The sequence below is a fragment of the Eubalaena glacialis genome, chromosome 4 (genome assembly GCF_028564815.1).
Source record: "Eubalaena glacialis isolate mEubGla1 chromosome 4, mEubGla1.1.hap2.+ XY, whole genome shotgun sequence".
In the NCBI taxonomy this organism is placed as follows: domain Eukaryota; kingdom Metazoa; phylum Chordata; class Mammalia; order Artiodactyla; family Balaenidae; genus Eubalaena; species Eubalaena glacialis.
The window spans coordinates 156,969,448-156,991,587 of record NC_083719.1 but is presented as its reverse complement, the minus strand read 5'-3'; the positions used below and the strand labels follow the sequence as shown (position 1 = coordinate 156,991,587).

The window sequence follows — 22,140 nt, the reverse complement described above, 5'->3', positions numbered from 1 at the left end:
TGATCACTATGTGTCTCGGCATGTTTCTCCTTGGGTTTATCCTGTATGGGACTCTCTGTGCTTCCTGGACTTGGGTGGTTATTTCCTTTCCCATGTTAGGGAAGTTTTCGACTATAATCTCTTCACATATTTTCTCTGGTCCTTTCTCTCTCTCTTCTCCTTCTGGGACCCCTATAATGCGAATGTTGTTGCGTTTAATGTTGTCCCAGAGGTCTCTTAGGCTGTCTTCATTTCTTTTCATTCTTTTTTCTTTAGTGTGTTCCGCATCAGTGAATTTCACCATTCTGTCTTCCAGGTCACTTATCCATTCTTCTGCCTCAGTTATTCTGCTATTGATTCCTTCTAGTGTAGTTTTCATTTCAGTTATTGTATTGTTCATTTCTGTTTGTTTGTTCTTTAATTCTTCTAGGTCTTTGTTAAACATTTCTTGCATCTTCTCGATCTTTGCCTCCATTCTTATTCCAAGGTCCTGGATCATCTTCACTATCATTATTCTGAATTCTTCTTCTGGAAGGTTGCCTATCTCCACTTCATTTAGTTGTTTTTCTGGGGTTTTATCTTGTTCCTTCATCTGGTATATAGCCCTCTGCCTTTTCATCTTGTCTGTCTTTCTGTGAATGTGGTTTTTGTTCCACAGGCTGCAGGATTATAGTTGTTCTTGCTTCTGCTGTCTGCCCTCTCGTGGATGAGGCTATCTAAGAGGCTTGATGGGAGGCTCTGATGGTGGGTAGAGCTGACTGTTGCTGTGGTGGTCAGAGCTCAGTAAAACTTTAATCCACTTGACTGTTGATGGGTGGGGCTGGGTTCCCTCCCTGTTGGTTGTTTTGCCTGAGGCAACGAAACACTGGAGCCTACCTGGGCTCTTTGGTGGGGCTAATAACAGACTCTGGGAGGGCTCACGCCAAGGAGTACTTCCCAGAACTTCCGCTGCTAGCGTCACCATCCCCACGGTGAAACAGAACCACCCCCTGCCTCTGCAGGAGACCCTCCAACACTAGCAGGTAGGTCTGGTCCAGTCTCCCCCGGGGTCACCACTCCTTCCCCTGGGTCCCAATGCGCACACTATTTTGTGTGCGCCCTCCAAGAGTGGGGTCTCTCTTTCCACCAGTCCCGTCGAAGTCCCGCAATCTATTCCCACTAGGCTTCAATGTCTGATTCTCTATGAATTCCTCCTCCCATTGCCAGACCCCCAGGTTGGGAAGCCCGATGTGGGGTCAGAACCTTCACTCCAGTGGGTGGACTTCTGTGGTATAAGTGTTCACCAGTCTGTGAGTCACCCACCCACCAGTTATGGGATTTGATTTTACTCTGATTGCACCCCTCTTACCGTCTCATTGTGGCTTCTCCTTTGGCTTTGGATGCGGGGTATCCTTTTTGGTGTGTTCCAGTGTCTTCCTGTCAAATACCGTCCAGCAGCTAGTTGTGATTCCGGTGTTCTCACAGAGGGAGTGAGAGCACGTCCTTCTACTCCGCCATTTTGGTTCCTCCCATTGTTTACATTTTTATTTTCTCTTCCTGTTGTCTATAAACATAATTCCACATAGCTTCAATATGATTTGCCATTCTTATCTTTTCATACTAAATTTCAATTTTATGATTCATAGTTATACTTTTTAACATTGGATTCAGAAGGTTTCATTGAGTTGGTCCATTTTTTAAATTGGTGAAAAATTGGAAATAACCTAAAATAAACTATTGTAAACATCTTCATAAATTCAACTTTTCTTTTTCTACTTAAAGATGTATGGTTTTTTTGTTTTTTTTTTGTTTTTAATTTTTATTTTATTAATTTATGTATGGCTGTGTTGGGTCTTCGTTTCTGTGCGAGGGCTTTCTCCAGTTGTGGCAAGTGGGGGCCACTCTTCATCACGGTGCGCGGGCCTCTCACTATCGCGGCCTCTCCCATTGCGTAGCACAGGCTCCAGACGCGCAGGCTCAGTAATTGTGGCTCACGGGCCCAGTCGCTTCGCGGCATGTGGGATCTTCCCAGACCAGGGCTCGAACCCGTGTCCCCTGCATTGGCAGGCAGATTCTCAACCACTGCGCCACCAGGGAAGCCCAAGATGTATGTTTTTGATTCTCCATTAATCAACTTGCTTGGACAATAGTGTATTAAATAGAAGTTGTTAAGAGTGTTTATGAAGTAAAAAAAAAAAGCTTATGATTTGTCTGCCAATTGTTATTTCAAGACAGTGATATTTTAATAATCAAATAGTACATACAAAGAAGTTAAGATTTGTGGTATCACACTAATTACGTATTGTTATTAAAAATTTATATGATATGTAAAGCATTCTTAAAATAGCTAAGTTGCCTTTTGCTATAATATTAGAAATGGAAATATATATAAATAAAACATGTATATATAAAACATATTAGGAATTCTGTAATATTAGTACCTGGTGGTATATAATACGGCATCATGGAATGAGAATACAATTAAAAAAATTTTTTTTTATTTAGCGTGATTAAACAAAGTGGAAATGTAACTGAAGTATACAAGCTCATTGAGGTATTTTAAGAGTAATTTTATTTCTTGGGCTATTTTTTGTACTTGCCTCAGTTATTTGGAGACATAGAGGTAAGCCAAATCAATAGCTGGGTATATACTTAGATCCAGGTGAGTATAGGGGTAAGATAATGATGTTAATTGTGTCACATTTATATTGTAGTTATGTATGCCTAAAAAAGATGGGAACTTTTATTAGAATTTTTTTTTTAATCTCCTAACACGAAAAGTGTAATTAAAAAAATTTTTAATACAAATGTATTTGCATTAGTTTCTGAAAGTAAAGGAAGGGTATACACATACAAACCACATGCATACAGACATTTTTTTTGGAGGGTAATTAAGTTAAAAAACAAAATAAAATAGCACAAAATGAACTGAGTTCCTATATATTTTTAAGAGGCATGTTAAATCACACAGGATCATGTGGTGATTATCAATAAGCTACACTCTATGAAATATTTATCCTATATTACCACATACACTCTATTTTACACTCCATCCTAATGCTGCTAAAATGTAGAAAGCAGCAGCATAGCACAGGGAGATCAGCTCGGTGCTTTGCGATGACCTAGAGGGGTGGGATAGGGAGGGTGGGAGGGAGGCTCAAGAGGGAGGGGATATGGGGACATGTGTATGCATATGGCTGATTCGCTTTGTTGTGCAACAGAAACTAATGCAGAATTGTGAAGCAATTATACTCCAATAAAGATCTATTAAAATAAATAAAATAACATGAAATATAATAGATTTGAAGGATAAATATAACGATTTTAACCTATGATGTTTGTTTTCAGTAAATTCAAATTAAATATTTAAATGTGAATTTTAATATATGGCTTGTTCTAAATAGAATATTAACACGTAGGTCTAGTTTTTGCAACCAAATATTTCATATAAAGATACTTGCCTCTTTCCTACTGAAATATAGGATAAGTCTCCACATTTCACTCTTTTATCCAGTGAGTTTCATTTGTTTTTTTGTGTGTTTTCTATATGAAATCAAAGGAGCAGTGAAGGTTGACAGGCTTATAGGAGAGTAACATTGACTCACCTACCACCCAGCAACTTGCAGTCTTATAACTTTTATTGTTTTTACATAGAAAAATTCATCTTAAATTGAAATTTTGGTCTAATTCTGAAGATTCTGTTTGGCAGAAGTCATGGGTGTACCTGTGTTTCACTATCCTTGAGATTCAGAAATGCCAAAGGTGTTCTAAGATTCAATAAACTTGAGTGTTTCTGCATGATACATAAAATGGATCATACTTTGGGATTTTTTAAAAATTTATTTTTCCATTTCTGCACATCTCAATACTTTTGTTTTAGTTAAAATAACTTGTTACTGTAGAGAACTTATATTTGTAAAAAATGCTGGCTTATGTAAAACCTTTTTACAAAACGATCCTTTTTTTAATGGCCTTGGCATCATTGTCCAGTGCCTGTTTGATTCCTTTCAAACTGTACACGTTTGAGAGTTGCTCTGTAGACCTTTGGTGCATCTTGATTCCTTGTTTCGTGCTTTGTCAAACATAGGATTGGCCACAAAGAAACCTGTAAGTAATGGAAGGAAACACTCTGCTGGTAAAGAATGTTATGGTCCTGAACCTGGTGTGTCTGGTTTCCTGCCGTGGCGTACTGCAGAACGTGCAAAAAGCAACAGGTAATGTGTTTGCATTCCCTGTCTTTTTCAGTCATTCAGAATTCTTTATTTTGGAACTTCCATTACGTGGGCGGTCTCTGGTGCTTTCTATAGAGGAAAAAAGATAACTCACACATGGCTTCTGCCTAATGAGCCCTCTAAGGAAGAAAAACAAAAAGTAATTGGGAGTTTCAAGTTGTTTCTCAAGTGTCACAACAGAGGTAACCCCGTGGCAGTCATGAGGAGACTAAAATTATCTCCAATTGTGCAGGTGAGAAAAGTTTCACTAAAGGCAGGTGTAGTTGAGCCAAGCCCTACAGCACAGAAGTAGGAATTTGGATATGTACGAATGGGAAAAAAGACATTTTAGGCATGGGAAGTAGTTTAATGCAGAATGGATGAGAAATCTGCATTAGACCTATTCTAAATCAACTGGCTTATTAACTCAGTAAATCAGATTTAGTGAGTCAAACTAGCTTTAGCTGATTACTTATCCAGGGGATAGCTGTTCATAGTAATTTTTGTCATAGAACAGTAAATAAAATGGTTGAATTATAGCTTTAGGCTTGTTAAGTGAAATAGATTGCTCTAGATGATTTTCACGTGACTTACTTGGTAGTATTCACGAAATTGGGGGTTAACAATTGCTTAAGAAAACAAAGAGAATTGATTTTAAATAGTACTTGAAGGAGTTACTGTGTAAAGTATCTGTTCAGTAGCTCATGTTAAATGGATGTTTATAATCCCTATTGGACAACCAACTAATTTTTTGCAAATGGTAATGTGAATTGCTGTTGCATAAACTATAGTGTTGAATCCCCAGTCTTTGCACTTGAGTTTAACAACTCTGTGGTTTCCTATCTTCTTGGTGAGACACTTAATCTCAGGTCCATCCTCATCACACAGAGTGGTAAATTAGAGAACGATTAATATCACCATTTAAAGAAGTGAGACCGAAATCTCAACTATCCTGAACATAGGAACTGAAGGGGCCTCTCAGCAGTTCAGAGAGTTATCACCAAGCCAGTCGGCTGAATTCTGTTCAGTTTTCTCTGTAGCAGAGGCCTCCAGGTCCTTCTTTTGAGCTTATTTAGTTTTATACACAATTCTGTATGGATACTGTACATAATACTAAATAGTTGTATTAACTGGATTTAACTGGTGATGTATTTACATCAAGATCTAACTTCGTTTTGTTGATATCTTTTTAGGGGCTTTCCATTCATCAGACTCGTGATGTATGTAGTCAGGTGCAGGTATGTAGCTATCATATTTATGATATGTAGGGGTTGAATTGGGAAAGGTGGGTGGTCATTCTTTTTGCTTTTTAAACTGACAGAGCCTTACAAGAAGCATTTCCCTCTCTGAAATAAATCCATGTAAAACTTGTCTGGTCGCTCTCCCAATGCAACCGTGTAGTTGTGTGGATTTCGCACACAACTGGCAGCCTTGTGGTTATGTCTGTAAACAAGGAAGCCTGTTCTCCAGTCTGCAAATCAGCTGTTACCCAGTGAAACGAACTTGACTGCCATTTCTGACCCCTCACGTGGAGCTGTCATACTCAAGAATGTTCATATGTTTTCAGGAAATGTTGTTTGCAGGCTATATGTACAAATTCCTGATCTGAAAGCCAATATAAAGCAACATCTCCCAAACCTCTGCTCTCTCACCAAGGCCACACACATTCCCTCACTTATTGCCTCATGGCAAGCTAATACTGTCAGTATCAGATTCTCCTTCGCAGTGGTCTTGGGAGACTGCATAGTTGCTCTGTGAAAGGCACCACTGCTGAGATTGAGAGAAGAGCACCTTGGGTGTCAGTCCTGCCCTTGCATGCCCAGAGGGAGGTGTGTGCGCCTCGTTCTCCTGTTGGGAGTTTCCTATGCTGCAGGTTTGCTGCTTGTTGTGAAAATGATGTGCTAGTGAATTGTCTTCTGCATAGTTATATAATCCCAGCACACTTCTGTATGATCTGTAGACCTTTATGGGGTTGTGGCCAGGTCAGTTTTTAAATGTTTGGAAATGTCCTATGGAACAACATTGCAGTGGCAGTGAAGCTTGACAGGAGAATTGTATTACTGTTACCCTAGTTTTGGCTTAAGGGTGATGAGAAGATGAAATTTTTGATGGGTCAGTTTTAGTTGTGTATGTGATTTATTTTTTAAAATTCTAACATCTGTTATTCACAGCTTAGATATGTTGACTTTCTGATTATTCATCAGTCCCTTTACTGATGTATTTTCCTCCGAAAAACTACATTTTCTTCCAGACTGTTTTCGTCTGATGGTAAAGAATAAATTTTTCATTTGCAGTATAAAGTTGATCTGAGAAAAAATGTTTATCTTGGCTCTTCACTTGGCTTCTGTGAAAGAAACTTAATAAAATAATATGGGCAATTCCCATTACTAATCCTAACCATGTACAACAGAGGTCTGTACAGTAACATAGCAAAAATAAGTTACTGTACTTTTACTTAGTCATTGCCTGTTTTAGACTAAGGAGCAGTGAGAGACATTTATAAATAATGATACCTCAGATCACTTTTGTTAAATGTCCTCTAATATTTGGATATTTGGTATCTGGCTTGTGTTATCTTTTATACAATCTTGTCTTCTTTCTTTGCACTTCAGTTTAACAACTCTGTGGTTTCCTATCTTCTTCTTGTGACACTCAGGTCCATCAGAATTTCCTGTGACTGTGACAGTAGAGAGTCCTTCCTCCTCAGAAATCGAAGAGGTCGAAGATTCCTCAGAAAGTGTTCAGGAAGAGCCAGAGAAAATCAGTTTGAAACAAGAAGCATTGCAGGTACAAAGTTATCACTTTGAAGCTATAGAGAAGATTATTTTTCAAATGGAAGCCTGATTGCAACACTGCACAGCTTGAGTGAGGGTTCTGTTTTCTCCTCCCATCTGCATTGTATCCCCTTGAATGGTTCCTTAAGCTTAGACCAAGGTGAATGGTGGACATTTGAACTCTAAGAAATAAAAATCAAAACATGTCGTTAGTAATATAGTTTCCTTTCCTTAGAACCTTAGGATATTCGATTTAGGGAGAACCTTAGTGATCATAAGATAAAGAAATTGAGTTCTGAATGAATATAGTCAGCTGATTCAGTGCTCTTGTTTTACAAATGAGAAAATTGACAGTTCTAGTTGAACTCTCTTTTTATAAGAGGAAAATATGGCCTCATTTTAAATAAAAGTAAAGTTGAAAAAAGTTTTGATGTTAATATTCTCCTTTCCTAAAATAAAAAACCTCAAGAAGCTACATTATATTCCCTAATAAACCTGACATCTAATGTGATTCCATACTTTTGTTTGTATGGACAGAAAAGAAAAACTGATTTTCATAAGAAACTTTTGCACCTCAAAAATAATATATTTGTTTTATTTCAACTTTAATACAGAGCTGAACATTTCTAGTAAATAAGGGAATACCATTTGGGGGAACCTTGTCTTTGTGCTACAAAGTCCATGTTTAATTTTTAAAAATTATTTAATATGATTCTCTTTTCGTATGAAACATGAAACTTGACAGGTTTCAGAACTAATTATCCCATTATTGTAGGACTATGGTAATTACTCTTTGATTTTCAAAAGAGAAAGTTAGATTTTTATTTTTTAATTAAAATTAATGATAATATAGAGAAATTTTAAGAAAACTTAGAAAATTATGAAATGTTACAGTAGGAGAAATCTATAGTTCATGTAGAGTTACCCCCTTTCGTTTTATAAATGAGCACCTACAATTTGTAGCACATAAGTGGTTTCTTAGTAAATTGCAGAGTACGACAAGACCCTAGAGCATCTAACCCGCATTCCTTGTCATTTTAGATGTGTTGTATTCATTTCCTTCATGAGTAGAACAGGAGATTGTATTTCTAAAAGCAGTGATAGACTGGGGAAGACCAAGAACTTTAAACACTGGGACCACAGAATAGCAGATTCAGAATGCACTGAGAACCCTTGCAGCTCTTCTCCGTTTTGACAAGACACTACAAGGATGGTATCAAAGTGTTTAAGTACATAAGCCAACAACAGTCAAGAGATTTCAACATAGTTTTGAAAGACGGAAGACACGTGGAAGAGTGTGAAACTGAAGCAGTAGAACAGAGGAAAAGCATCACCTAGAATATGCACAGGGACCACCTGCAACTGAGGAGGATTCTGACCCCACCTGCAGAAGTAGCTTCATGCTTTGATGCGCATGTAGGAGAGAGGGTGGAGTTAGTTAAAAGTGTGACTGAAATAGGGGAGCTCATTGAAGGGTTGTGTTTGGAGGAGTGGACTCCCAGCCCCGCCCTCACGCTCCTGAAATGAGATGATTTTAATTTTGAAAACAGTGAAACTGGGGAGAACTAGGGCAGCTAGTGTGAGTTTTTACACCCTAGAAAAGAGTGTTTGGGGGGGATCCTATTACAGTCACTCCCCACTTCTTCCTGCATAAGAACCCAATCAATCGTTGACTTCAGGGAGCTTTCTGCACTCATTCTTAAATAGAAAATAACTGTCATTTGCCTGATAGTTGAGTAAAGCTTACAACATGAGAGAGGGGGAAAAAGAGTGAAAACATATCCTGGTAGGACCGGGGACAATTTAGGGAACAAAATAATTTAAGAAAAAACCCTAATTAGTATCCTGAGAGAGGTTTAAAAAGAGCTAGCAACTATAAAATAAGACTAGGGTGTTAATTGAAAAGAGAATGGTCAGAAAGCAAGAGAGGTGTCTTGGAAATGAAAATATGGTTGCTGAAATAAATTCAGTAGGAATTTTAAAAATTTCTCAGTATATAAAAAAGAACGACACAATGGAAAATGTGATAGCAATATGTTAGAGAGGCTGCATCTGGGAGATCCAACATGTTACCATTAGAAACTCCAGACCCAGACAAAAAATGGAGGGAAGCTGTCAAAGGGCAACAAAATTCCCCACAGCTGAAAGTAGACATCAGGCCTCAGATTGAAAATAGTTACTCAAGTTTTGAGCAAGATGAACAAGAATAGACTCATGTCTAGGCACCCTTCATTGTGAAACTTTAAAATACTGAAAAAATAAATTAAAATAGAATAAAATACTGAGAGGATACATCCATTCCAGAGAGAAAAATACTGGTCACCTAAAAAAAAAAAAGTTAAAATCTGACTTTATCATACTTGTCATCAGCACCATGGATGCTGGAAGGCATGAGAAAGATACCTCCAAATTTTTCCAGCACATGATTTTCATCCTAGGGTTTTGTATCCAGCCAAACTATCAGTCATAAGTGGAGGCTGAATGAGATATTTTGTACACAAAGAAATTTGAAAAATTTACCTCCTGTGCTACACCTTAAGCTATTTATAGAAATAATCCAGCAAAATGAGGCAATAAACCAAGAAGGAAGGTAATAGGGGATTCAGTGCAGAGAGCAGCTAGTCTAGATTGGAGAGGCTTCTATTGATTGTGTGATTGAGAGCTTAGAAACACCTTGAGGCATATTGTACTTACTAGGTATTAGGCACTGTTGGAAGGGAGGAGGGAGAGGAAGAGGAGAAGGAACTTGAACTCCAGAGGAGAAAAGGCTATACTGACATAAACATGAAGCAAACTAAACTATGGTTGATTTTTAACCTACTATTGGTGAGGAAGAGAAGAATCCACTTAAACTTGACACTATAGATGTCCCCGTTTTCAGTGACACACAGGGGTAATGACCACCTATCTAATTTGTTGTCCAAACCAGAACTTGTCCAAACTCCTTACACTTCAATAGTGTAAGGAGGCGCTCTAATGCTGTAACATCAGGACAACAGGTATAAACTGGAACAGCCCACGGTGGCTTGGGGTATGTGGTCACCCTGCACAAGGGCAGTGACACTGACACAGTATGGAACGAGGTGTAGTCTATACACAGAGACACAGTACATCTGCAGTGGGCAATATTAATTTAATTGTAATAATGGCAATACTGTCTTGGTTTGCAGCTTTTATTGTCAACTTGCATGTAATAACAAATAACTAACCTAAACTATACTTAGTATGTATTAGTATTAACTTGGTATGTACTGAAATGTATTGTGTGCTAGTATGTACTTAGTATATATTATGCTCTAAGTGTTTTTGCATATATTAACTCATTTAATCCTCTGAATAGCCTTATGAGGTTGGTGCTAATATCATTCCCACTTTTGAGAAAAGGATGCTAAGACAGGGAAGGAACTTGCCCAGGCTGTACCGAATTTAGGGTTGGATCGAGGCTTTGAGTTTAGGCTCTCTGCCTGTTCTCTTAAACCTTACTCCCTACTGACTCTCAAATAACAGAAGACTTAACTGCACATAGAACAGAATATAAATTTCAACTTTGACAACATAAAAGCTAGGTTTGGAAGGTAGACAGGAGGTAGAAAAAAGGGAAGATGGTTTGAATGTCCTCATTTTACAAAGCGTGACGCTGAGAGAGTTTATAGTGGATCAACAATGTAGGTTTTTAAGTATATCACTACAAGTCAAAGAGATCATGAGCAGTGGAATAACTAATGATGACATAACTTTACTGAGCAGTGTGGACATAGGAAAGAGTGTAAAGGAACTAAACCCTTACTTAGTAAATCAGAAAGTCAACAGATAATGCCTCAAATTTAGTCAGAAAATAGTCATGTAAGAGTATTACTTGGAAATGGAGAAGAATTCAAAATAACAATAGTTGGACCTCCCTGGTGGTTAAGAATCTGCCTGCCAAGGCAGGGGACATGGGTTCGAGCCCTGGTCCAGGAAGATCCCACATGCCGCGGAGCAACGAAGCCCGTGCGCCACAACTACGGAGCCTGCGCTCTAGAGCCTGTGAGCCACAACTACTGAGCCCACATGCCACAGCTACTGAAGCCTGCGCGCCTAGATCCTGTGCTCCACAAGAGAAGCCACTGCAATGAAGCGTAGCCCCCGCTCGCCGCAACTAGAGAAAGCCTGCACGCAGCAACGAAGACCCAACACAGCCAAAAATAAATAAATAATAATTTAAAAAATAAGAATAAAAAATAACAATAGTTGACATAAACCTCATAAAAAAGGAAATCCAAACAGCCAGTGAACACAGAAAAGTGTACGACTTCATTAAGTAATAAGAGAAAAGTGAGTCAAAACCAATGAAACTACATGCCAATCAGATTGACAAATACATAAATAAAGTCTGGTAGTATCAGGTATTGTAGACCTGGAGTACTATGGGAATCTTCTACCCTGCTTATACTGGAGTATAAATCGACACAACTACTTTGGAAAGCATTTAGCACTCTCCATCAACTGAAGGTATATAAATAGCCTGTGACCCAGCAGCCCTCGCCCCTGCCCTGTGTAAATGCACCAGAATAACCGGTACAGCAGGATTCCTGTCCATGATTTGCATTAGCACAAACTGAAAACAACCCAAATGTCCATTAAGAGTCAAAAATTAAATAAATTATGTGTATTCATACAGTGGGAAAACTATCAAGCAATAAAATTGAATGAACTAGAGCTACAGGCTGCAATGTGGATGAATCTTTTAAACCAATGTTGAGTGAAAGAAATAAGATAGAAAAGACTTCATATACTATGATCCTCTACATAAAGTTAGATGTTGACAAAACTAAACTCTTTTGTTAAGGATGCATGCAGGTTAAAGGAAATGATTGTCGAGAAATGAGGATGGTGTTTAACCGGGAAGAGGGAAGGAGCTTGTGATGAGAAAACGATATGGGGGGTTTTTGAGATGCTGACAAGTATCAATACTTTCAGATTCGAGTAGTGGTTATGTAAGTATTCTCTTTTTATTTGTCACATTGACAGTTTTGTCCTGTGCACTTCTCAGTACACATATCGTATTTTACAATTAAAAACCTGCGTACAGAATCGGTCGCTTCTTGAGTGCTGGATGTGGGAGTGGGATGAGACTATTTCATTTTAAGCCCTTCACTACTGCTTGCGTTCACATGTTCATTCATTCAGCATTAATTGAACATATGCTGTGTACCAAGCAGTCTTCTAATTTTATATGTGTTTTAAATCATGTAATCCTCACAAGAGCTCTGTGATATGGGAGCTTATCTCCATTTTATAGATGAGGAAGTTGAGGCCTAGAGTTATAGAACTTGTCCAAGGTTATATAGCTAATGGGTAGTGCCAGGCCCATTTGCCTCAGAGAATCTGAATTTTTACAATATAATATAAAAGAGAAATTTAATTACTAATTATAAGCAAAAAAATTGCACATTAAAGAAGATGACAAGTTTTCATCTATCCAGTTAGAGAAAAACACAGTCTGTCTTTCACACACGTACATCTTGTATTGGCAGGGATTTTCCTTATTAAGCAATTATTTATTGACCGTCTACGTTGTGCTAGGCACAGGTGCTGGGGATAAACACTTAATAAAATACACCCCCTATCTTCAAATAACTTGCACTCTAGGTGAGGAAGTAAGCCAACAGTTATAGTAGAGGTTATATACCAAGTGATACATCGCTGATGGCAGTATAAAATCTCAGAAATCTTTTGGAAAGAAGTTTGGAGATAGGTACCTCAGAGCCTTAAAAATATTCATTTGCTTTGATCTCAAACTCATTTTTATGGATTTATTGTAAGAATGTTATTCTCAATATGGAAAAAAGCCTTCATGCATAAAAACGGTTATTTTGTCTTATAATATTGAAAAGTTGGAAAGAATTTAAATGTGTAAAATGGTTAACCAGTAAACCCACTCAGTGGAACATTTTGTAGCCCACAAAAAAAAATCAAGGTTATGAATCCCCTGATTATATGAGAAATGATTGATTTCAATGTTAAATGGAGAAAAGTTGAACATAAAATTTGATATCCAATACGATGGGAGCTTTGTCCCAGAAAAATCACCCTAGCCAGTGTACAGAAGGGAGGAAGGAGAGCAGATGACAGGAAGGAAAATTATTCCAAAGCCTTATCATTAGTCTTACTTAAGTAATAGAATATCAAGCAATTTTACTTTCTAACTTTTTTGGTTCCATATTTCCATGTAAGGGACATGAATTATTAATACTTTGTAGGAGGAGGGTACACTTTTTCACAAAAATTTCACACTGTGTTCTAATTCCCTCCATTAGAGGGAGAAACTATTTCATGTAATTGCACTTTGATGTGCTATTTAGAACCAGTCAGGAATTTTAGTCTACTTTCCTCTGATTGTGGTGAGGGTTTTTTGTTTGTTTGCTTATTTGTTTAGAATTTCTTTGAAATCAGTTTTAGAAGATTGATTAAACCAGTATATTAAAAGTAGAGGAATTTTGCAATTTTTTTCCCTTTTTCCCCATTGAAAACTTGACTGGCTTTAGTAATGAAATATTAAAGAATTTGAAGTTCTCAGACTCTCAATTTTTTAAACATGTTCTGAATATAAAAATATATGTTCATTGAGCAAATCTTTGAAAACAGTGAACAACTTATTGAAGGAAATAAAAGCCACCTCTGCATGTACACACACCTAATCTGCTCTTTTGTCTTAAAAAAGTATCAAAAATATTTTGCCATGTCACTAAATACTCTTCTACTCAGAGAATTTGATTAAGCTTATGCATCATCTCCCAGGAGAAACGCACAGATATATTTTGAATGTAGAACTCCTGAAGCCCATTCATAAACTCTGGTTGAGACCTCTTGTCATTCTTTTCTTAGTGGCTTCACAGCGCATTCCTTCATACGGTGAGCTATTTTTATTGAAACCAATCCCAATTTGGAGGCTCTTAGCTTTCTTCTAGGGTTTGGTTATAAACAATCTTATGACATCGTGTTGGTAGATAAATCTTTGCCCACATCTTTGATTTCCTTAGGGTAAACTCCTGGTGTAGGATTGTTGTTAGGTACCAAAAGCTACTCTCCAGAAAGTGATGCCAGTTCCTCTCCCAATGACGGCATATGATAGAGTTCCTCATTCTTTAAGTGATTGTTCAAAGCAGTTAAAATGTATAAATATACCTTACTGTTTTCATAAGTATAGGTATTCTGATTGTTTATCGCTGCATAAGAAACCACCCCGAAACAGTGGCCCAAAACAATGACAATCATTTATTTTGTCCACGAACCTGGAGGTTGAGTAGAATATTAATGCTTTTACTACACTCTCACTGACTGAAAACAATACCTATTTGACTAGCTCACAGTTCTGCAGGTCAGAAGTCCAGGCACAGCGTGACTGGGTTTCCTGCTCAGATACACACTGGAACATGTGGGTTCCCTCCTGAGAGTGTTAAAGAACATGAATTTAAGTGTAAACATTGAGCCCCAAATGTTGGATGTTCACCATAGATTGTGTGGGTCACAGAGCTGAAATCAAGATGTCAGTCTGGCCGTGTTAGCATCCAGAGGCTCTGGGAAAGAATGCCTCCAAGCTTCTTCGGCTTGTCGGCATAATTCAGATTCTGCAGTTGCAGGACAGAGGTCCCCATTTCCTTGCTGGCTGTCAGTCGGGGGACGGTCTCAGCTCCTAGAGGCCTCTCGCTTGCCTTCCCTGCCGCAGCATTGGACTTCTTCAGAGCCAGCAATGGAGAGTCTCCCTCTTGTCCCTTTTGTACTTCAATTCAGGAAGAGTTCAAGTCCTTTTCATGGGGTGCCTGAGTAGGTCACATCCACCTAGAATAATCTCCCTATCTTAAAAAATCAACTGATTGTGAATCTTAATTCCGTCTGCAAAATCCCTTCACTACAGCACCCAGATTTAGGGTTTGATTGGATAAGTGGAAGGTTTGTGTACTTCAGTAAGTAGGAGTCTTAGGGGCTCTGTTAGAATTCTGCCTATTGCAAGCAGTGTCCCCACTTCAAGGACCGAAGTGTCTTAGTTCCTAAAACTCCTAAGAGAGTTTATCAGTGTTCATTTTATTTGATTGACCTTGGTGAATGGGAAGACTACCGCCTCCGTGAACAGGAATGGCACCCAGCTTCCTGAGTCCACAGTGTGGCTCTGCTACCTAGTGGTGTCACCTCGGCTGTGCTGCTCTACTCTACTTCTCTGCCTCTGTTTCCCTCATCTGTAAAATAACATGGAGTTAGTGATTGTTCTTTCCTCGTAGGGTTTTTTTTTTAATAAATTAATTTTATTTATTTATTTTTGGCTGCGCTGGGTGTTTGATACTGCTCACGGGCTTTCTCTAGTTGCGTCGAGCGGGGGCTACTCTTCGTAGTGGTGTGCGGGCTTCTCATTGCGGTGGTTTCTCTTGTTGCGGAGCACGGGCTCTAGGCGCGCAGGCTTTAGTGGTTGTGACACGGGGGCTCTAGAGCGTAGGCTCAGTAGTCGTGGCGCACGGGCTTGGTTGCTCCGCGGCACGTGGGATCTTCCCGGACCAGGGCTCGAACCCGTGTCCCCTGCACTGGCAGGCGGATTCTTAACCACTGCGCCACCAGGGAAGCCCCCTCTTAGGGTTTTGATGATTAGATTATTTAATGCCCAGGGAACTCCAGGAACAGTGCTTGACTGTAACTTGCTTTAAAAGTGATTACTTTTTAAAAGAATGCTTTTGAATCTGCAATTATGCAATTCAGGTATGTTAAGCATGTTCATTAATAGGACTTCCTACTACAAAGAGACCCACAAATAAAAATAGAAGTTTTCTTTCTTGGTCTTAACTATTTATTTCTGACTTGCTATGTCATACGCATATGCCTTTTATGGTGGGCTGCCACAAATTTATGTTGGAAAAAGTGGAAGTTAAATAAATCTTTACTATGCTAATTTGATAGATTTTGATAATTCATTTCACTAGCATGGTATGATATTACCAGTAGCAGACTAAAACCTGAGTTCACTTCTGGCTCTGCCCCTAAATCCTGATGAGTCCTATAGCTGGAAAGGCTTTTGGATATTATACTACGAATTAGTTATAATATTTACTCTGTTTGTTTAGGAAAAACTGGAGGAGTGCCTAAAGCAGTTAAAGGAGGAAAGAGTAATAAGACTTAAGGCTGATAAATGAGTCAATGAGGCAAACAATTTCTTATACTTTTGAGAGTGTTTTCGTTTTATTTTGATTTGATTTTAAGCCATATACACAGTTTGTAAACTTTAAAACTGTAATATGTTGCAAATTGGTTGTATCATATGGACTTTTGCATTTACTGGTATTTAGTGATCATATGATCTATATTCCAGAAAGCATGTTTTTAAAAATGTGAAAATCTCATTTTGTGTGTGTGTGTGTGTGTGTGTGTGTGTGCTTTCATATGACACTAGCTTATTTTCTGTTCATGATTCTTTGATTCAAGAAAGCACTTTTTGTGCATATACTGTATATACAGTAGCATAAAAGACATGATGAGACTCTCCTGGCAATGAATTAGGAAAGTGAATCATTTAAATAAATTTAAGATATTGGAGAACTTGTACGAACGCAATGCAAGATAAAAATATATACTATCAGAATTACATTAGGTAATGTGCATGAAAGCAGGGCATAATCTAAAAAGTTCCATCTAAATATACTTTATCATAGGTTGAACGTAGGGAGGAATTTTTCAAAGTGCATCCATTGGATTGGTGGACACTTATTCAATAAATGTGGAGCACCTGCTTATATAAGGCAAAAGGGGCCTCATGAACATAACAGCCTTTCTGAGAAATACTAGAGTTGAGCTTATAGGGGGTTTTAAGTGCATAGGTGATGAGCGGAAGGGGAAGAGTGCACGGGAGTGAATATTTTCAAGAAGCCAAAGAAAATATTGGTGATCGTACATTTAATAAATTGGGTTGGGTACGATTTAGGACTTTTAAACGTAAGCATTAGATATTTTGCTCACTAAAGTTAATTCTTAACATTCAGCAGAGTTGTAATATGTTTTGTTCAAATCAGATTCTATAATTCACTTTCTAATTTAAGGGAAACTTAAAGCAGGTAATTTTCTAATGTGGAATGAGGCTCCATTATGAATTTAACCAGTTAGAAATGTGATCTTTTGTGAAATATCATTAATAAAACGATAACTTTGGTTTATTGATATACCACCCAAGTGTTATATAGGAAACTTTGTTGGGTGCCTGGGGGTTTTGGTTATTGTGTGATATGGTCTCTGTCTTTACTGGTGGAGAGTTAGGTTAATTACAGATTAATTACATTTTGAGTGTTTTAGTTTTGTTCCTTGAAACTAGACAAGACTACTTTTGATGACAATGAGAAAAAATCATGTCAGACATTTTCAGTCTTCTTTTATAGCTGGAACATGAAAATGCCCAGTTAAGAAATATAAATTTCTCTTTGTCTGAAGGCCTTCATGCCCACTCATTGACAAGCATGATCCTGGATGATGAAGGTGTTTTGGGCAGCACTGAGAATTCTTTTCAGAAGTTCCATGCTTTCTTGGATCTCCTTAAAGATGCTGGGTTCGTTCATTTCTCTTCATGGCGTTCTTCTCTTTGCAACTATAATGGTAGTTTGCTGAGGAACTGGAGCAATTTTCATCACTTACGTGGCCATATTTAGCCAAATTTAGTGTAATTATAGGTAATATAGTTGACGTTTTAAAATGAGGAATTAAATTTTTTAAGAAATGCAAATAGGGGAGCCTGCTTTGGTAGAGTGGGGAGCCCATTATAAAAGAGTAACCTGTAGACAGACTAATTAGTAGGTATAGTTTTTTGTAAAGACTAAATTGAAGGCAGTTTTCATTGAAAATATTCTGGAATGGATAAGAATTTTCCTATCTTTCATTTATTTTGCTTGTTTGATAAGTTTGAATTAAAGTTATTTTTGTCTTAGACATAAAAATTATTATTAATCTTCAGGGAAGATATAGGTCAGTGGTTCTCAACCGGGAGCAATTTTGCTGAAAGAGGGAAGTAGAGATTGATAGTTGATGGAGTGGTGTTTTGTCAGTGAATGAATTGGTGTTGGGAAGGAAGGAACAAACACATTCTTGGAAACTGGAGAAAGGTGGTAAAGAAGTGTGGGAATGGAGGTGTGACAGACAGTGGACGAGGTGCGTGGTACTTGTTGAAGCTGCTAGTGAGACAGTGGGATGTCTCCTAGAGGATGAATCTGGAAAGGGCTGAGAATTTGGGGGAGAGAGAGGCTTGTAGTCTGGAGTAGGATGTTGGCTTTTAAGATTTTAGAAGTATTTCATGATTGTAGGTCTGGGGAAATCTAAACTGCTCTTATGTGATTATAATAACCTTTGTCTTTTCTCCTTTCCTCCTCTGGTCCAGGCTTGGGCAGCTGGCCACAATGGCTGCTATAGATCAGTCAGATTTTCATTTACTAGGTCGTCCCCAGATGAATTCTACTGTTAGCAGTCCACCTAAAGAAGAAAAGAAGGCACTTGAAGAAGAAAAATCAGAATCAAAACAGAGTGCCCCAGTACAAACGCAAAATCTCCAAGTAAGTGGACAGGACAGCACTTAATGATTCTAAGAGTGATTAGCAAAAAGGAAATGACCAAGTCAGAGAGAAAATAATAATGGTCAGTCTCTAATAGTTCACATGCTCGGGAGCTAGAAGACTGTGGAGTCCTCTCCAAATCTGAGATCAGTAAATGTGGGCCCATTTCATGATACTGTATTGTTGTACATAAGAAAACTGGAAGTTCTTTAGAAAATTTATGAGTTAAAGCAAACTCTCCTTAATGAAGAAAGAAAACATTACAGAAAATATTCCAAATTTTAAATTGTATAAATGTCTATTCTATTCATATTTTATCTAGGTTTCTATTTGTATGCAGTCAGCTTACAATGAAGGAACACTAATGAAGGTACACGTACTGATAGAATTTTTAAAATAAGTAATCTTGACATAGCTAATACATAAGATATTATAATGACTCACCTGGTCATGGGAATGGGAGGGGAAACCTGTCAGCTTTTCCTCTAGCCTTACTTGGAGCCCCCTTCGCCCACCTCAGCCAATCTCAGACTGGTCTTGGGAACTGACAGCTTGAGAACACAGTCTGGTCACAAACTATATACTGTTTACATGTGCCTGGAGGATAGAAAAGAAATTAATTTTCTTACAGAGTAGGGTTTCATTTTTAGTGAGGGAAAGGAAATGGGTAATAGCTACCCCAATCACCAAAGTCTGAAAATGTAGCAGACATAGCCTTGGATATAGCTAGGTTAAGTTGAGAATCACTTGGCAAGATAGAATTAGAAAAAAACTGGCTCTGAAATCTTCTGAATAATCAATTACTGTGTTAATAATAAGATCACAGAATAACATTGAAGTTTTGAACTCTACTTTTTAATGGTTGGCTTTGTTCATCACTGAATTTTTGTCTTGTCTTTTGTCTTTCCCTCCAGTTTCAGAAAATTACAGGTGATGCTGGGATTCCTTTGCCTCTCGACTCCTTCCATGTCCCAGTCTCTACTCAGGAGGCCTTAGAAACTTCCAAAGACAACCTGGGGGTCCCAGTCACAGAGCAGCGGCAGGAGCCTTTTGAAGATTTCATTGCTAGAACATGTTCTCCTTCAGCAGACGTCATTTCTGGAACTGGAAGTCAAAGAAAAGAAGAGGAATTATCTAGAAATAGCAGGTCTTCTTCAGAGAAAATGAGCAAAGCAGGTGAATATACCAAAAAATACTCTGCTAAGAAACAACCTGGGAAGGACCTGCATTCCTGCTCTGACTCACCTGTAAAGCAGAAAAGCAAAGGAATTGGGCAAAATAATTCTTTGCTTAATGAACCAATTAGAAGTGAGTCTTCGAAAAAACACATTTTTGTTAAGAAAGAGAGTAGAATAGTGACTGTTTCATCAAAGACAACTAAAAGTAAACTCAATCTACTAGAACATTCTGAAAGTGATACTCTTGGATCTGATTGTGAATTTCAAGAAGGCATCCATACTCCATCACACCTAACATAGGTCTAAATCTTTTAAAATCTTTTAAAATTGTGTTTTTGCCTTCAAATTTTAATAAATTACTTATGTTTTTATTATAGCATATGGTGTTTTAAAATACTTGACTGGAAGCCATTAGAGAAAGATTTATCTATAATTTTTTTTTTTTTCCACACACACTGTATTTTATTTTTACAAGAGATAAATAGACTGACACCAAGCATTGTACATGGATGACCACAACAAAAGCAACAATGATTGCAATTACCAAACATGAAACACACTCATACTATGTCATAATATTGACATTCAGTCCAGTAATCCTCCACTGCAACAGCTCCTTTACTTTGCAGTGAAAATTGATTTGTATATTCTTTGCCTCTGAGTTCTTGTGGGATTTTTTCTTTTTTTAAATTCAACCAGAAAGTCACAAAAATTATACTCATCCTCATCAGTTCACTCAGTCCCATGTAATTAATTTTTTTTTTTTCATCTTGATCTTTTGTTAGCACTTTTATGAGCTCATCAGTTTTTCATTAGAGTTCTGAAAATGCTTATTCATTCAGTTCAGCAGTACAGTCAGGTACCAGAAACCTGTACTTGTCAGAGTCTTTTCCATGAATTTCCTGAAGATGAAACCCTTTTATAGGAACATATTAACAAAAGCATCAGAGTACACCCAGAACTGTCTGTAAATGACAAAAGACTTAAAAATGACCACAGTTAAAGATTTGATGAAAGTTCATAATAATGCAGTTGACAAGAAAATTAGTTATTTCTGAGATATACATTTTAAAGTAATAACTAGGATTATGACTTATAACATTATACCAGAACATATAAGATTTTTAGAAATTTCATGTAATGTCTGAAACATTTATATTAACATATTTCCATACAAATAACCCAATGAAAGTTTAGTATTAGTTGTTTTGTTTGTTTGTTTATACTGCAGGTTCTTATTAGTCATCAATTTTATACACATCAGTGTATACATGTCAATCCCAATCGCCCAATTCAGCACACCACTATCCCCACCCCACCGCAGTTTTCCCCCCTTGGTGTCCATATGTCTGTTCTCTACATCTGTGTCTCAACTTCTGCCCTGCAAACCGGCTCATCTGTACCATTTTTCTAGGTTCCACATACATGCGTTAATATACAATATTTGTTTTTCTCTTTCTGACTTACTTCACTCTGTATGACAGTCTCTAGATTCATCCACGTCTCAACAAATGACTCAATTTCGTTCCTTTTTATGGCTGAGTAATATTCCATTGTATATATGTACCACAACTTCTTTATCCATTCGTCTGTTGATGGGCATTTAGGTTGCTTCCATGACCTGGCTATTGTAAATAGTGCTGCAATGAACATTCGGGTGCATGTGTCTTTTTGAATTACGGTTTTCTCTGGGTATATGCCCAGTAGTGGGATTGCTGGGTCATATGGTAATTCTATTTTCAGTTTTTTAAGGAACCTCCATATTGTTCTCCATAGTGGCTGTATCAATTTACATTCCCACCAACAGTGCAAGAGGGTTCCCTTTTCTCCACACCCTCTCCAGCATTTGTTGTTTGTAGATTTTCTGATGATGCCCATTCTAATTGGTGTGAGGTGATACCTCATTGTAGTTTTGATTTGCATTTCTCTAATAATTAGTGATGTTGAGCATATTTTCATGTGCTTCTTGGCCGTCTGTATGTCTTCTTTGGAGAAATGTCTATTTAGGTCTTCTGCCCATTTTTGGATTGGCTTGTTTGTTTCTTTAATATTGAGCTGAATGAGCTGTTTATATATTTTGGAGATTAATCCTTTGTCCGTTGATTCGTTTGCAAATATTTTCTCCCATTCTGAGGGTTGTCTTTTCGTCTTGTTTATGGTTTCCTTTGCTGTGCAAAAGCTTTGAAGTTTCATTAGGTCCCATTTGTTTATTTTTGTTTTTATTTCCATTACTCTAGGAGGTGGATCAAAAAAGATCTTGCTGTGATTTATGTCAAAGAGTGTTCTTCCTATGTTTTCCTCTAAGAGTTTTATAGTGTCCAGTCTTACATTTAGGTCTGTAATCCATTTTGAGTTTATTTTTGTGTATGGTGTTAGGGAGTATTCTAATTTCGTTCTTTTACATGTAGCTGTCCAGTTTTCCCAGCACCACTTATTGAAGAGACTGTCTTTTCTCCGTCGTATATCT

The 22,140-nt window shown here is 37.7% G+C and overlaps 2 protein-coding genes across 5 annotated transcripts in view; one reads left to right on the top strand and one right to left on the bottom strand.

Moving 5' to 3' along the window:
• The window catches only part of LOC133091088 (centrosomal protein of 78 kDa-like), a 34,004-nt gene extending 14,031 nt beyond the window's left edge, over positions 1-19,973 (top strand). Inside the window, exons 2-7 of one of the 3 annotated variants that reach the window (XM_061189951.1) lie at positions 4,046-4,172; positions 5,363-5,407; positions 6,826-6,956; positions 17,387-17,501; positions 18,324-18,495; positions 19,410-19,973. In XM_061189951.1, coding sequence (XP_061045934.1) covers positions 5,388-5,407; positions 6,826-6,956; positions 17,387-17,501; positions 18,324-18,495; positions 19,410-19,973 — 1,002 coding nt within the window. In that variant the 5' untranslated portion in view covers positions 4,046-4,172; positions 5,363-5,387. Of the gene's footprint in view, positions 1-4,045; positions 4,173-4,403; positions 4,423-5,362; positions 5,408-6,825; positions 6,957-11,771; positions 11,920-17,386; positions 17,502-18,323; positions 18,496-19,409 lie in introns of those variants that run through there. The other 2 variants (XM_061189952.1, XM_061189953.1) reach the window with 2 other exon arrangements.
• Positions 18,984-22,140, bottom strand: part of LOC133091089 (transmembrane protein 41B-like) — a 79,097-nt gene continuing 75,940 nt past the window's right edge. For both annotated transcript variants that reach the window (XR_009700855.1, XR_009700856.1), the window contains 2 exons: positions 19,348-19,599; positions 18,984-19,092 (listed from right to left, as the gene is read on the bottom strand). The gene's annotated coding sequence lies outside the window, so the exon portion shown is untranslated. The remainder of the gene's footprint in view (positions 19,093-19,347; positions 19,600-22,140) is intronic.